Source organism: Numenius arquata, chromosome 4 (genome assembly GCF_964106895.1).
Source record: "Numenius arquata chromosome 4, bNumArq3.hap1.1, whole genome shotgun sequence".
Classification (NCBI taxonomy): Eukaryota; Metazoa; Chordata; class Aves; order Charadriiformes; family Scolopacidae; genus Numenius; species Numenius arquata.
In genome coordinates this window covers 49,071,990-49,088,763 of record NC_133579.1, presented here as the reverse complement: position 1 = coordinate 49,088,763, position 16,774 = coordinate 49,071,990, and the positions used below count along the sequence as shown (strand labels likewise).

At 42.4% G+C, this 16,774-nt stretch overlaps 2 protein-coding genes across 3 annotated transcripts in view; both read left to right on the top strand.

The window, feature by feature from the left end:
* RETREG1 (reticulophagy regulator 1) overlaps positions 1 to 4,426 on the top strand; it is a 65,455-nt gene extending 61,029 nt beyond the window's left edge. For both annotated transcript variants that reach the window (XM_074146172.1, XM_074146173.1), the window contains one exon: positions 1,531 to 4,426. In XM_074146172.1, coding sequence (XP_074002273.1) covers positions 1,531 to 2,042 — 512 coding nt within the window. In that variant the 3' untranslated portion in view covers positions 2,043 to 4,426. The remainder of the gene's footprint in view (positions 1 to 1,530) is intronic.
* Positions 4,427 to 6,015: 1,589 nt separating this feature from the next.
* On the top strand, positions 6,016 to 16,245 carry ZNF622 (zinc finger protein 622). Its single transcript, XM_074146513.1, has 7 exons — positions 6,016 to 6,118; positions 8,490 to 9,098; positions 10,951 to 11,202; positions 11,876 to 12,038; positions 12,856 to 12,968; positions 14,608 to 14,751; positions 15,373 to 16,245. Exons 2-7 carry the CDS (start codon positions 8,492 to 8,494, stop codon positions 15,498 to 15,500), a joined length of 1,407 nt encoding a protein of 468 aa, XP_074002614.1. The 5' UTR covers positions 6,016 to 6,118; positions 8,490 to 8,491; the 3' UTR covers positions 15,501 to 16,245.
* Positions 16,246 to 16,774: the final 529 nt, after the last annotated feature.

The following is a 16,774-nucleotide window of genomic DNA, read 5'->3' as shown; positions in this document are numbered from 1 at the left end:
AGCTGCTCTCAAGTCTCGTTGCCCCCAACCTGTGGTGCTGCACAGGTTATTCCATTCCAGGTGTAGGACTTCCCATTTGCTTTTGTTGAATTTCATGATGTTCCTTTTCAGCCTGTTGAGGTCCCTCTGAGGGCGACGTGCCCTCCAGAATATCAAATCACTTGCCCCAGAGCAGTTCCTTTCTGCCTGTGAACTTGCTGAGCATGCACTCCATTCTGTCATCCAAGTCACTAATAAAAACATTGATCAGTGTTGGCTTCAGTACCTTTGGGAGACACCCCTAATAACTGGCTTCCAGTTGAACCTTGTATCACTGATCACAGCCCTTTGAGCCTGGCAGTCTGATCGATTTTCCACCCACCTTACAGTTCACTTACCCAGTTTTCTCACCAATGTGGCTGTAAGTATAAGGTGGGAAACTGCATTAAAGGCCTTGCTAAGTGAAAAATAAAACAACATCCACTCTTTTACCCCCATGGAGCGTTTCAGCAAATGGGACATACACACAAGTGCAAGACCAGATGGGATGCATCCGATGACTAGCTCATCTCCTCTCAAAGCTCTGTGCATTTGTGCCACAACTCTGCATACAGCACAACCCTTCCTCCTGACCTTCCCAGCCTGTTTTTTCCTAAAGAAAATGGAGAAAATGATGTACCAGACATTTTTAGGATTCATTTCATTAGCCCTTATGAATGCTGCTTTTACTTATTTTCATAGAAAGTAAGTTCAAACTGATTATTTTTTACCTTCTCATTCAAATACTAGATCAAAATATTCCTTTTTGCTCATTTAGGTCTCTTCCACAGGCCATGTACTGTGGTCAGTATATTTTACACATTTACAGTAACAAATATCATGCTATTAACACAGTCATTAAAATCTAATCTTTTATTTGTTTACATTCTTTTTGTCCACCTGAAAATGTGTGATTATCCTAGTCATCTGTAGAGTTTCTCTTTTCTGTTTCCTATTTAATACAAACATTGGCTAAGAAAGGAAAAAGTTATAAATTAATTCTTTACCATTGGTTTTATATCTTTATTTAAACATGTAAACACTCTTTTTTTTATTCTACAGTTCTTTTAAAGGCTTGTAATACATTCATACACACATATTTTTAATTTTTATATATTGTGAAGAAAAATGTTTTAAAGACCTGTTGTGACATTACAAATTTTAGGACTTTCTGTGGCTGGTGTATTTAGAACTCCCCGTGCTCAAGATTTGCATGGCTTGTTTCATAAACAGCTAGATACCATTTTAAAAAGATAATTATGCTTAAATAACTTTCTGAGTTAGGTTGATACCAGGTGACTTGTGGTAGTAGGTTTACGACCTCAAAACTATTTTATTTTAGATGTAACACAAAGCTCCTCTGCATTAAGACTACATAAGACTACTAGACTATGGATTAGTAAGTGTATTTAAAGCAAAACTTGCTAATTGCAATTTTACATTTGGCCGCTTTTTTTGTAGGAAGCTTTTCATGTTTGTTAACACTGTTTCCATCTGTTTATCCTGTAATAGATTTTGACCGACCTAGTGATCATGAAGAAGCTTTTGCTAGAGATCTTTCAGAATTTCCTTCTTTAGAAAATGGTGCCGGAACAAATGATGACGATGACTCAAGTATTGGTATGCCCATCCAGCAAAAGCAAAAAAAAGAACAAACATATTTCAAGGTGGATCACGCTTCCAGACAGAGTAAAGAGAGACCGTCCACTGCAGGGCTCTCCTTGCCTTTGACCAGTGACCAAACCTTTAATTTAATGAGTGGAATTGCTGGGGATGTCATCGCAGCTGCGGTGTCTGCTGCCATCAAAGACCAGTTGCAGTCCGCGCAGCAAGCTCCCTCACATGCAGTGCCCAGTTTGAGCGAGGAGACAGACACAGAGGAAGCTGATGATTTTGAACTGCTTGACCAGTCTGAGCTTGAGCAGATTGAGAAAGAATTGGGACTTTCACAAGGCCAAGAAGCAGAATCCCAGGAAAAGAAAAAATCTTCAGGCTTCCTTTCAAATCTGCTCGGAAGTCATTAGCCTGGAAATTGCAGCTGGTAACATAGAAGAAATTAAACATAAAACACACAAGAAAAAATCAAATGCAAAAAAAAAAAAAAAAAAAGGAAAATTCTGAGCTGTAAGCTTTAACTATCCCTTTAGATGTGTTGTAATAATTTCCCTTATGCAGAGTGAATTAACTGGATAAATATCAGCTGATACTGATAGTTTAATGTTTCTGGTAGTTATACCTCAATGTAATAGCATGGAAATGAATTATCTATCCACTGTTTGGTTGCAGATGAGTGTTGGAGGTCAGTTGTTCAAAAGAATTGGGGGAGAGGGATTTTTTATCTTTTTGCCAACCATGTATTTTGGGGTCCTGAGCCAAATTTTTGACATCAGCAGGTTATTTACTCTTGGTTGCCAACCATGTAATACAATTAACTATTCACACAGGGAGGGTAAGTTATCAGAGGACTGCAATGAGATTAATTAAATCTCACCTCCTTCAATCATACCGAAAAGTATGAACCCCTGCAGTTAGCATTATGCATAGTGCATCTATTATATATGAAACACTTTAATTGGCACAACTCTAGTTTAAATATGTGTGCAACACTGTCAAAGAACTTGATTTCAGACTTAAAACCTTTTTGTTATTTTGGGTATGGTGATGCATTTCCAGGTTTTTTGCTGTTTTAGGCTTGTAGAGTTGTAAAGTGGCATGCTATTTGACTGACCACCTGCTGTGTTCCTTGATAGAGTCTGGTCCTTGGCAGTATTGCCCATGTAAAGTCAGCCAACACATTTTTTTATATTAAAGAGTTAATATCATGTAAACCAAACAACATTTTTGGGAGCAGGTGAGGGTAGCTATTGTTTGGAATAGAGGTTAGAGGTTAAAGAAAAAAAAAAAAAAAAGGATTTTTTAGGTGCCACTTCCTTAATTCGAGATCCTGTGGGGTTTGTTTTTTGTTTGTTTCGTTGTTTGTTTTGTTTTTTTTTCCCCAGGACAGCTGCCACCACTTGCAACAAAACTTGTGTTGCCATCTGAATCTTTTAAGATACCTGAAAGTAGTCAGTGAGGTCATTTGCTATAGAAGACACTCAGAATCTTCTTCTTGGCATGTAATTTAAAACAAACAAAAAATAACTTTTTTAAATTATTTGACAGATTAAACTGCAGACATGCTCAGTGAGTGGCATGGGATCTTAAGCAGGTAACTTATTTAACTCTTTCTAGGGCTTTTTTGTTCACCTGTGGCAAAATTGAATTGTAATACCAAGCAATAGTAATCAAAGAATTAGGAAGAATTAAAGCTAGTTTTTTTTAATGTGATGTAAACTGTTAGCAAAGTTGAGGGACCATGTCAGCTGCTATTACTACTCAAGTGATTTTCCATTTGCTGGCATTTGAAGAGGTGAATGCTGTCATCTAGGACCCTCAGGAAGTACAGCAACAGATTATAAAAATCTTCCACTAACATGTAAGTGTAGGTAAATCTGTGTTTAAAGTTAACTCCATTTTAATTTGTTTTTCTTTCTGAGGTGAAAAAATAGACAGATGGCCAAAAAGAGTGTAGTGAAAGGAAAAATGCTGAGAATTTTTGACACTAGCTTTATCGTTGCTTGTGCTTTTGTGTCAGTAATGCATATTGACCGTGTTTGCTGTCCTTTACCAGTAAAAAAGTGAGCCTGTGCCTTCATTATCAAATCCATTACGAAGTAAGTGGATGCTGGATGTAGATCCCACAAGATGCAGCTTTTGAAATTACAACATCTTAACATTAAAAGCGAGTTTCTGGAAATGATTTTTAAAAAATGGCCACATCGCTTCCACAGCGTTGGTTGCTAAGTTTCCTTTTTAGCTTCCCCCAGCCTGTCCTTCTCAATTTGCAAAAAATAAAAGAAGCTTTTGCTGGGAAATCAGTCAGTTTAAAGGCCATTTAAATTTCTCAGATGAGTTAAAAGCCTGGTTTCCTTGCTGCATGATCAGGACAATCTATAGAGTTAGAAGAGTACAACTTCCAAGTTGCTGATGAAGCTTTGTAGGACACTCAGACAACTGTGTGCATCCTTGTACGGGAGCACTGGTGCCAGGAGGGGACACGGGCTACGGGCCGGGGAGAGGCAGGAGGGAGCCATCCTTCACAGGCTTTTCTGGAGGGGATTGATGGGATGGACTAGCTGGCTGTCAATGGCGGCATTACAACAGCGTGCACTTTATTGTTGTTTAATGAAGAATACTTGTGGTTATAAAGTACATAACGCAGGGGCACTCTTCTAGAATAATAGGTTAGATCAAGAAGGAAAAGCAGTTGAAGGAGTTTCTTGGACTTTTTGTAAATGATCCATTTTCTGGTTTCAATATAGAAAAATAGATCAATTTTTCTCCAGTACAAGTCTCAATTTTTTATTTTTTTTTCAGAAAGAAAAACAAAGCAAAACAAGCAAATCATTAAAGTTTAGGGGTGTAATTGCTTATCTGAGCGTCTTTAGAATTTTATTTTTCTGTTCTCTTAGCCAATTACCTTCAAGCCCCTAAATACTGTGTATTGGGAAGGAGGTAATTCTGTAACATTCAATATTTCTCCTTAGGTAGTGGAAGGATGCATAGTTTTTCTGCAGAAAGTTGCCTCTTCCTTCCCAAACAACTGCACATAAGAAACACTTTGCTCGGACACGATACATTCCACTGCCAGCAGTTTGACCGCAGAACACGTTTCTCTCTTTGGCGAGATCCCTCCCACGCTGCCGTCAGTTGGAAATCTCCCAAGAAACCTTCATTTTGCAGTATTCTATCAGCAGTTACTTAAAAATTCCCGTCACAGAGGCCCACAGCGTCTTTCCCGCCATCACCTTCCCGTCCCCCGCGACGGAGCAGAGGCGCAGGGAGAAAGGCAGGCGAGGATGGGGCAGCAGGGAGCTTTGGAAAAGCGCGTTCGTTCTGTGGAGAGCCTGCCTGCCTGCGGTTCTCAGCCACGAGGCAGTGCCGGCAGCGGCGAGGGCGAGAGCGGAGAGCGTGGGAAGCGCCCGTGGGGTGACACAGAGCGTGACCTTGCCGTGGGACCAGTCCTGCCTGCGGTATCGGCCAGCGGACTGAGGATGTTGAGGGCGCGTTGTTGCAGCAGGGTTGTTAAAAGCGCTCGCCGCCCCCCCGCTTCGCCTCGCAGCATCCCTGCTGGAGGAGAAGGAGCCGTGTCGGGGCAGGATCCGCGGGATACAGCTCTGTCCTTCGTCCTTGGAAAATTTCCCCTTGCCTTAGTACCCCTGAGTGGCAGACGGAGCAGATGCCTTTTGATCAGCCTCAAGTCTGTCAAATCCAGCGTAAAAACACCCGTTTTCAGCACAGGGGGCTTCCCCTCTCTATGTGCTGCACCCCTACTGACCCTTCTGCAGTTTGTTCCTGAAAAAAATGCCAATTATTCTACGCAGAGGAGGGGAAATAATTTTAACCCAAAGTAATAGGATTTGAAGAAATACTCGTTTTACTTGTTTTTTGTTCGTTTTGCACTTTTCCCAGCCGGTTTAAGCCTCGTGAACACCCTCCCTGTAATCTCCATGTCTGTTCTCAGCACACGAGCAGCGTCACAGTCTGTAACACACCACCTGTCCGGGTAACCAGAAACTGGAAAACTACAAAATGTCTTTATTTAAAATATTTTGCAGCACTTTACCTAGCCTGATTACTATTTTGTAAACATGGAATTATTATATTGTTTGTAAAAACCATTTAATAAATATGTGTTAGTTTTTATCTTTCACCATATCTAATTGTCTTTTTGTTCCCACAATAGGGAAAAAAAAAAAAAAAATCCATAAAACACCACAACTACGCCCCCAACACACACACACCCCCCCACACACTTTACCCGAGTTCCCGCCGCTCCAGCCACTCCCCGCGGGCGGGGCGGGCAGGCGGCGCTGCGGGGCCTCCAGGCCCACAGGGGGCGCCAGCGCCGGCGGCGCCGGGCGGAAGAGGGCGGGCCCCGCCCTTCCTGCTTGGCGCTGCGTGGCCTCTTCCTCCTCCTCCACCACCTCTTCCTCCTCCTCCTCCTCATACTCCGCGGGTACCGGCAGCCGCGGGGGACTGTTCGCCCCACGGGTGGCAGGTGCGTGTCGCGGCGGGACCTGGCGGTGATCGGGGCGGCCTAGCACCGCCGGGGGTGGCGGGGAAGGTGAGGCCAGGCCCGGCCCCGGGGTGCGGCGGTTGGGCCGCGCGGCCTGGGCGTGTTGGTTGCTGTCCCTCACGGCGGAGCCGCCCTGTGAGCCCTGTCCGGGCCACGTCTCGTGTTTCGTTTTATTTTATTTTGTTTTGTTCTCTTTTAATTTCTTCCCTCCCCCTCTTCCTCCTCCCTCCCCCCTCACCACCCCACCCCCCCCCCCCCCCCCCGAGTTGTGCTGTCACTTTTGGTGTCTGCGTAGTCATGGAATCACGGAGTTATAGAATGGTTTGGGTTGGAAAGGACCTTAAAAATCACCTAGTTCCAACCCCCGTGCCTTCCAGCTCCTCCCACTAGACCAGGTTGCTCAAAGCCCCATCCAGCCTGGCCTTGAATACTTCCAGGGATGGGGCACCTACAGCTTCCCTGGGCACCTGCCTGTCAGTCAGGCCTTTCTGTCTTGTGTCAGTTTTACAGACACCAGCTCGATTTAAATTCAAGTAGAAGTAGCTAAAATCAGCCATACTAAAAACCCTGCAGGGAAAACGAGATTTGTCTTGACTGACTTGGCTGTGCCTTGGGCTGAAGGCTTGTGGGTGCCTCAAGTTTTTTCCCCCAAGACCCACACGTGGGAAAATTTTGCGCTTTGGTTTTGTGGGTTAAAATGGTGCAGGAAGGCTCACGTGGGTAATGTGTTGGCATAACTGCGTAGGATTCTATAGGTGCTTTTTCTATTTTATGCAGCTTGAATTGTAGAGGTTATTTTTCCACCTAGTAGTCAGATATGAAGGTTTATGGTGCTAGATCCTCTCAGTTACATACATCTTCTGATCTGTTCTTTGGGGGTTTTTTAGTCACCCCCAGGGAAACCTACTGTGTAGCTGCTGTCTGCTTGTAATAGACCAGTTCAGACTCTTCTGATCCTGAGGCTTCTGTAAGGATTTTGTGATTAAGAGTAAATGTGATTCTGTGTCAGTTGCTTTATGGCAAGAAAATACCTGCTTGGGCTAGGAAAGGGACAGGGAGCTGTGCGGGTGGGAGGGAAAATATGCTTCAGAGAGCAGTCAGGATCCTTTGATAGGCAGAGAATGCATTTTCTTCTGAAACAAGATGCATCTGTTACACTGAATGGGTGCTTAGAGTATTTCAAGTAAATTAGTATGGCCTTTATTTTCTGTTAATATATTTTCTGTCACTGTAGGATTACAGATAGCGCAAGCAGTAAATTGGGAGACCAGTTCTTCCAAGAAATCAGTGTTTCATAAAGTACTTCTCAACTCTCTGCATATGTATGTCTTTCACTGCTGCTTCTTCATGTTGGTGGCTTCTGGGAGACGCTGCTGTTCTTCTTCCTGCTTTCAGACCACCTCCTCCTGATGTATTATTTCTTTTTTTTCCAGGTTAAACTATATTTTTCTAAATCAGTTAAAAGATGGGGGTGGCGGGGTGGCTTTAGTGATCTTCGGTTAGAACATGCTTTTTTTCTCTTTGCTTTTGGAGTGTTCAAGAGATTCCGTCAACTTTGTTTTTAAAAAAATAAAGTTTCATTAACTAAAGGACGGAAATACATGGCTTTGGAAAGAAAAGCATCAGTTACAGGTCACTGCCCTCCAATCGTCCTGTGAGAGCCCCAGTAATACAGCTCAGCTGGGTGGTGGGAAGTGTCTTCCACTTCGAGGGGCAACAGTGGCTTCAAGCGCTAGATCTAGGCATAACTGGCTGCCCCTCCAGATTAACAGTTCTGTGGGGTAAAGTGTTGTCAACAGCACATGCACTGCTCAAAAGTAGCTGAGAGAGTTTTAGTTTTAAATGTTTGGGGTTTTTTTTCCATTTGATAAGGCTGTGGAAAATAGGCATGAGAGCAAGTTTTCCCTTTTTACCCTTATTTTGAAGAAATCGCTAGTCTCTGCAAAAAGCCTATAGTTGGCAGAAATCAAGCTTGATAAGAACCTTTAGTTTCTGATCTCCAGTTAAAAGCACAATGCCTTTAAAGCACTGCTTCTAGGGCTGGGAACCCTCTTGTTCGTGTCCAAGCCCTGACAAGCACAGTGAGTGCTGGATCCAGAGCTGGGATGCTCTGGTGCTGCTGTGGTGCGAGTAAGCTCTGATAACTGTATCAGAGTCTTGTATGGTTTTGCTCCTTCTAGTATGTAACATGCTGTTTGCTAATGCTGGTGTTTAATAAATATAATTCTGTATGAGAACTGTATCTCTTATGCTGCCTTACATGCATGCTGTCAGGATGTTGTCATTGGGGGTTTTTATGACTGTTACTTATCTTTGTTAGTATGATTATTATTTTTTTTTCCCCACTTTCTAGTAATGGCAACCTACACTTGTATCACTTGCCGTGTGGCTTTCAAGGATGCTGACATTCAGCGTGCCCATTACAAAACTGACTGGCATAGATACAACCTGAAGCGTAAGGTTGCTGACATGCCTCCTGTCACTGCTGAGAACTTCCAGGAGAGAGTCCTAGCGCAGAGAGCAGTCGCAGAGGAGCAGAACAAAGTCACTGCCACTTACTGCACAGTGTGCAGCAAGAGATTCTCCACCTTCAATGCCTATGAGAATCACTTGAAGTCCAAGAAGCACCTGGAGCTGGAGAAGAAAGCTGTTCAAGCTGTCAGCAAGAAGGTGAAAATATTAAATGAAAAGAACCTGGAAAAGGGGCTGGCCCCGGAGAGTGTAAACAAAGATGAAATGAACGCAGCTATTCAGCAAGCCATCAGAGCTCAGCCATCTTCATCTCCAAAGAAGACACCTTTACCCCCTAGTAATGCAAGCGGCTCTCCAGTTTCTACAGGAAGCACCAGCTTATCACAGAGTAGAGAACGATGGGAAAAACCTCCACGGCTACAGTGGTTTGAACAGCAAGCAAAGAAGCTGGCCAAACAACAAGCAGAGGAAGAAGAGGATATGGAAGAAGGTAAGGCAATAAACATGCTGACGAGAGGTAGCTCGGGGTAAGGTATGTTGTTGGTGGTTTTGTGTAAAAGCCTTCTTCTATTTCTGTAGTAGTGCAGCAGTTTCCATCATGAAAGGTCTTCCTGTTGATTAAATTATCAGCTTAACAAAGGAGTTGAGGTTGGTCCATGCTTGCAGTCAAGGACTCTCTGTTAGTATCTGAATTGCCAGCTGCGCAAGATACTAATGTGTGTGAAGGTCGAATATAAACAGCTACTAATGTGAATGCTATTTCCAACCTAAAATTCCAGGGGAAGTTTCCTTTAAGGAAGGCTAAGATAAAAGGTTACCCTAAAACTGCTTCTGAAAAGTAGATGAACAAAAATCCAGTCTTTACCATTTGCTTATTGTCCCATCAATCACTTTACTGATCTGTTGAAGGGAGGTGGGAGTGGGGTTGGTTTTGTTTTTCTCCGCCCACCAAAGTCAGAGGAGAAAGTTTACTCCTTAACCTGATGCTGTGCGGCAAAGCTTTTCAGCATGTTGGCATCTATATTAAAATTGGTTTAAGAGTTGCCGTTCCAACTGCCTCTTCTTGCTCCTTCACCCTCACCGCTTGTGTGAGTACAGTTTCTTTGTTGGAGATTAGCCTGAAAAGTGGGCAACTGAAAAGATCAGAGCTACAGAATTCACAGAAAGTGGGTTATTTTCAGTGCTGTAATTTACAGTGCAGCTCCAAATGCTTCTGGTTGAGCAGTTGAATGGGGTGATTGAACTGCAGCAAGGGGACATGTGTGAATGAAGTGGGACCATAATACTGAAACCATATTATTACATATTATTACAACTGTTACAGCAGTTTTACGCTGGTGAAATTTCAGTTGTGATCCAGGGAATCTGTTATACAGGAAAAGAAACGTACACCTCTGAACGTGCATCTTAACATCTAAAGGAGCTAACTTGCACCTGTTTTGTATTAATGTGTTAGTCACAAAATGTAATGCTAAAATCTCCATAGGTTTCTGAATGTTAATTTTCCTTTTAAGTGTTTATCCAGCAGTGTTTCCTACCATTCCTGTTAATTCATTGTCAGGCTTTTAAAATTATTAAACTATATCCTATAGCAAATATCTCTAATTAACAGCCTACAACACTGGGGAGCACCGTGTTCCCTGTTCTCAAGCACTCTGTGCTCATGGCAGTTGGAAGAGGACCAGCAGGAATAGAGTACTGGGAAATGCTTACTACCCCAGATCTGAACTCCTTAAAAAAGATTTCTAGACCCCTCTGGCAGTATAATCAGATTGCTGGTTCATCTGTCTATTAATGAGCTCTGCAGTAGTCTTGCAAATGTGTAAAATCATAGTATATACAAAGATGTACTGACATATAAAGTAACGTAGTATATCTGTGACAGCTGGCTTTGTTCTTTTCTGTTGTTAAAGATGGATGTGTGAACAGGAGTGTGTTTTCCCTCACCGCTGAGTCACTGCTGGAAATGAGTATTTTCATGATTCTGACGGAGTTGTATTGTTTTTAATGAGCCGTGCATGTGTTCTTGTGCTGTGGTGAATTTAAATTTAAGGCTTTGAAATAGCAATGAAGTGTTAATAGTTGAGAAAACGGAGGAGAAAAAATTGTGCATCTCCCAACTTTTTTATGAGCAGACTTGAACTTTGCTGTGCATCTTACAAAGAAGTGTGTTTTACTGGCAATAATATATTCTTGCACCTGGAAGGGACTGTGTGGCATTTAGCTGTAAGAATAGAAATGCAATATTTTTTATTATAATCTTTTCTAACTTAATTTGGACTTGTTTTGCTTGAGAGAAGTAATCATATAAATGAATATTTTTTTTAAATTTCCTTTAAAAGACTGGGAAGATATGGATTCTGATGAAGACATTGGCTCTGAAGAAGAGATGGATAGTGTGGGAGAAGAGGAGGAGCAGGCAGAAGCCGAAAGCACTCCTGCTGTTGGGGCCATACCAGTCACAGACTGCTTGTTCTGTCCCCACCATTCAAGAACTCTCACGAAAAATGTGGCCCATATGACAAAAGCTCACAGTTTCTTCATTCCAGACATAGAGTACCTTGTGGATCTGAGAGGACTAATCAAGTACCTGGGTATGCCTGTAAATGTTCTGATTTTTTGATCAGGATAATTATATACTGTTGTTACTTATTTTCACTGGTATATGGCTTAAAATGCTTTTTGGGTTCACGATCAAAATACTGAGCAGGACCACAGCCTTTCCAGGGAGAGTGAGAGAAAGCCCCACTGAGTAAATGTGTGGTCATGTACCCCATAGGTCTCATGTGGTTTTCTAATGTTGAGAAAGTTGTTCAGCTAACGTGAAATTTAGGACAAAACCCTATTGTGAAAGTGTGCGTATGAACTGTGTTATCCTACTCATGAATCGAAAGTATTTGCCTCATTGGTTTACAACAGTCATGAGACAGCTTAAAAACTAGAAAGAAATGTATCTTCCTTGATAATGGTGAGAATAAAATAATTTTGGAGTATCAGATAGAAAACTTACTTGAAGTATGAGATTTGTTATTGAGAATACATAAAGATCCATACCTCATCATACGAAATCTTTAAATGTACAGACTTGTCCCTGGTGGAGCCATATGGTCAAAGCATAGGAACAGCAGAGCTTTTCTGGAAATTAAGGGCTCAAGGCTCTTCCTCGGTCTCTCTGCCCTCAAGCTGGAAAGCCTACATCACAGAAATGTTAATTATTGACCAGAGAGGTTCTGTTCAAACCAATAAAAGTGTCAATGTTTTCTGCAGGAGAGAAAGTTGGCGTTGGGAAAATCTGCATCTGGTGCAATGAAAAAGGGAAGTCCTTCTACTCTACAGAAGCCGTACAGGCTCACATGAATGATAAAAGCCACTGCAAACTCTTCACAGATGGAGATGCTGCCCTGGAATTTGCAGATTTCTATGATTTTAGGTGAGGACGCTTTTCTTTGAGTGGAGCACAGACAGGGACAGACAAAAGAACAGTCGAATATTACATGAGAAACTATTACTCATTCTTAAAATTTAGTCCTGTTTTTGGTTCTGATGCTTATTTTGCATAGCTGGTTCACCACTTTTCTGGGTAAGCATAACAACACGATTGGTTCTTCTCTCCTGTGGCCACTAATACCAGTCCTACATGAAAATATATTTTGAATTCTTGTGTTGTGTGTTTGCTGTTACTGAGTTTAGATTTCAGTGCACCAGCAAAGACCATAAAAAGGCATAACTGTCTCTTCCATTACCTTTTAGGCAGATTGTGGACTTAATACCTACTGTGGATTTTTTTTTAATTTTTTTTGGAAGTAGCTGGACTTAAACAGAACTGCTGTGATTTTGAGGCCTCTCTTTGAGCTTCCTGTAATATATCCTAAACTGTGTTCATTTTGGTCAGAAATACCTCCTTTTATGGTGACAGGTGGATTTGCTGGAGCTTTTTGGAGCACTCGTTCAGTAGCTGTGCAGAGCTGGTGGGCTGCACAGTGGTGGCTTTTCACCATAAGTCACTGTTAAGTGTGCAGCAGCAGAACCGTGGTGGGTTATAGAACTGGGTGGAGGAAGGACAGTCCTTGTCTTCAGCCTCTGTTCAGGGCAGGGTGCTACGTGGAAGAACTCTCAAACCAAGGCAGGTGGAGCGTAACAATGTTTGTGTCTTGCTGTAGCTCCATATGGAAGTTCTTTTGTGTTACAGATCTGGATGGCTGTGGCTGCTCACCATGTATAAACCGTGTACTGCTATTCTTCCACAGGAGCAGTTACCCTGATCACAAGGATGGGGAAGATGCGGAGGTGCCTGGAGAGCACCCAGCAGAGAGAGAATTGGATTATGATGATGACACCATGGAGCTGATCCTTCCTTCAGGTAGGCATAGGGTTTGTGTTACGAAGTACTCGCTCTGCCTTTCTCATAGCTGCAGCCATTACCTGCAGGTCATCGTGTTTTCCTTTGACAAAGGAGAAAGTGATTTTGTATCTAAGTGTCTTTGGGGTTTTGTCCCCATCTTCTGTTATTTTCACTACCAAGTAGTTCAGCTTCTTCAGCATTAATGTGTATGTGGACTGGGGCAGGGGGTTCCTTTGCCCACTTTACCACTTCATTAACATGCGACCCTTATGGTTGTCCCGGTTTGAAGTAAAACCGAACCAATTTTCTGTTCTGTAACTTTACATCCTAGCTAGGCCTCCTCTAACTCTCTGAAATTAACGGCATATTGTGGAGAAAACTGCTCGTTCTCAGAATGATAAGCCCAATGTTTGTGCTCCATGCCAAGGAATGGTATGCAGGGAGGCCCTTGCTTATACTTATTGCTATAACAACCAAGGTCAGCCCATTTCGTTATTTGCCCCCTTAGAGGGTCGGAAACGGAAAAAACGTAAAGAGGTCACATCAGTGGGGAGGAGTGGACAGGACAGGTGACCCAAACCTGACCAACTGGGGTATTCCATCCCATCTGCCCCATGCTCAGTATAAAAGCTGAGGGATCAAAGGGTCAGCCCCTTCCTGCGATGGCCGACGTCCAGAGAGGACTCTGTCTGTTCATCTGCCTTTGATCCCGATCCGTGTGTTCCTGACTCCAGAGCTGGAATCCCATTCATCACTGAGTCCAGTCTGGGACTTCCCCAGTGCCTACCGGTGACGTGACTGTCATCCTGGGAGCCTGATACGGTTTTGTATATATTGTATCTATTTCATTATTTTCTTCTTTATTTTTATTTTAATATTAATTCTTCATTAAAGTAGTTTAGTTCACTCTAAACTTCTGAATCTCCTTATCTCTTTCTCCTCCTCTCTCCTCTTTTAGGAGGGGAAAGGGGGGGAAAGGGCCATCTGCCGGTCCGGTTTTGGTAAATTCAGCCAAAACCACGACAATGGTATACTCCAAGATCTTCCATCTCTTGTTTTAGTGCAACTTAGAGAGGCTATAATTTCGGTTATCTAGTGTAGGTTTTCTGCAAAGAGTCGGCTGGTAACTAATTTAGTAGACTAGTTCAGTAAAATTAACGTATTTAAACAATCTTACTCTTGCCTTGCCTCGTTTGGCACTCTTTCTTGCACCTTTGTTTTTTTCAGTTGTTTTTTGTATGAAGGGACCTCAGCCCTTTCATTCTGAAAAGTGTTGTTACTGTGCAGTTAAAAAAGATTTAATGAATGTCAGCAAGTTACTTCCCTAGTTACTTGAAACAGCATTGCCTCTATTCATTTCCCTAATTAAAATATTTTTTTTTTCTGATAACTGCCTGGTTTCTATTTGAGCTAGGGCCCTCTTGAACAACAGCACTCTTTGGAATTTTTTCTTCAAGGTAGAGTGCAATCCAGCAGCTCTTAGAGTAATTACATTGAGTTCCTAATAGTCCTGAAGTTTTTAAGGTTCTGGGCGTTCTGGGCCTTTTAAAGGCATTGCTCAGCGTAGGGATTTTCCACACTTTTCACAATATGCTTGAATACTGCATTTCAGAAGGTGCTTCATTATGCATAATAAGGTATCCCCTCCTCTGAACAGGTGCAAGAGTGGGTCATCGTTCTTTAATGAGATACTACAAGCAACGGTTTGGTCAGTCAAGAGCGGTGGCTGTTGCGAAAAATAAGAAAGCAGTGGGTCGGGTGTTGCAGCAGTACAGAGCTTTGGGCTGGACAGGTCAGACAGGTAAGTGGCAATCTGAGGGTTTTGCAGAGAAGGACGTTCTAGGATGTCATCACTCTACAACTAAATAGGATGAGTTTGTTTCACATTTGGGGGGTTTTATGCAGTAATTTGTGTTGCACTCGGCTCCCTTTCATTCCTGACACCCAAGCAGAGTAAGTTCTAGGAAGCTGTTTGTGTCTAAAATCCATCGCAGCTTCTGTGCAAGCACTTCAGTTCATTAGCATGTATGTTTGTAATATTTGGTAACTTCCTAAGATTTGTTGGTTTCTAGGGTAGTAATCCTTTCTCTACCTGTCTTATTTAATAATGTAACATAAAACACTCTTTGATAGTTGGAATACTTTTTCAGTTGAGGAGCAGTGATCTCTATCCAATTTTGAAATAAAAGAATCACACGCTGGAATGCAAAACAACCTTTTCCCTTAATGGGCAATGGTGATGGGTGTTCATAGAGGGAACTGGCCTTTCCCAAGGGAAAAGTAAAAAGAAGTGTCCCAGTATGGGAAGGAAAATGTACAGCTAACTGCCGATTTAAATGGACAGATTAACTGATTTGCGTATTAGTAGTAAGTAATATTACAAACATTTATCCCTTTTTCTCTTCCTTCTGTCTCCCTGAAGGAGCAGTCTTTGCTCAGCAGCGTGATATGCAGTACCTGCAGAGGATGAAGTCAAAGTGGATGCTCAAGACAGGAATGAGTAACAATGCTACAAAGCAGATGCATTTCCGGGCGCAAGTCAGATTTTGAGTTCCCAAGAGAGCTGCATGCAACTGGGTTTGGGAAGGAGGATTTGATGGTTTCTGGGTCAAGGATTGTGTTATTAAAGTGGACTTGGTACCTGTCAAATGAGGATGTGTATGCTGGTGTGTATTCCTGTCTGTGAGAAGAGCCCGGAGCTCGTCTCTTCCAGTGAAATGATGGTTGGCCTAACTTGAAAAATAAAGTACCTTAAATGTATTATGTGGCAAAATAGTCATGGCTATGAATGATGATGCATGCATAGTCTTGCTGCTCATCTTTATGCAGTCCATTTTTGTGGAGCAGTTGACATTGTCATTTGTCTGAATACCTTCAGTTTCCAATTCTGAAAAACGGTTGAGGCCAAGAGAGGATCCTAGATCTAAGAGCCTGAGATGGAATATATTGGAAGTGTTCACTTGTGATGCCAGGCATAAGTTAGCTGGGTGTTTTGGACTTCTAGCTGGCACTATTGAGTTGAAAATGTGAGATCAGAGATTCTGGGAAGGTTAAGTATAATTGTTTGAAGAAATGCACTGATGGAAAACTTAAACTCCAGGATTAATATTGTGCTTGGAAGTTGACTGTGCTTGTCAGCTCAGGGCTGCATTAATAATTTACAGTGCAGTTGTATTACATTGAATTTAATGAATTTTCATTACCTAAAACCTGTTCAAAATTACCATCACAATCAAAATTTCTGACGATCTGTTAAAGATTTCCTGATTAAAAGTCTGAAGCTGCTATTGATGTCAGCTTGTGTTGTTCCCATGGAGTACTGGTGTTCTGTGTGATCTCGCTGAAGGAGAGTGACCGAAGACATGTATAGGGTAGAATGGAGGTACCCTCTCCCACTTGAGCAGGTGAACTGGTACGGACAGGTGTAGAGAAAACCTGCTTGTTAAAGAGCTGAGACAGCAGCACTAATGTTGGTCCTGGTGGTATAGATGTTAAAAGCTTCCATGACCTTACCAGTTCTGACCTTCATGTAAGGAGGTGGGCACTTACACACGAAGGGGTAGGCTGGCTCATGAAGCCCCAAGCTGTAGTGTGCTGGACACTGAGTGTATGCCACAGGAAAACTGCTATTTGTTTGCCGGTTGGTTCATTGTGAGGGCAGCTGCAGCTGGTTACTGTCAAGTTGCACTTAATGCATTTTAGGATTACTCTGAAATCCCTAGTAGTGGCTTTCATTGGCATGATTTTTAATACAAGTTTTCTTCCTCTCCTGTGAATGGCGTGTACATAAAATCACTGGGAATGGTAGGCAGAGACTTTGTCAA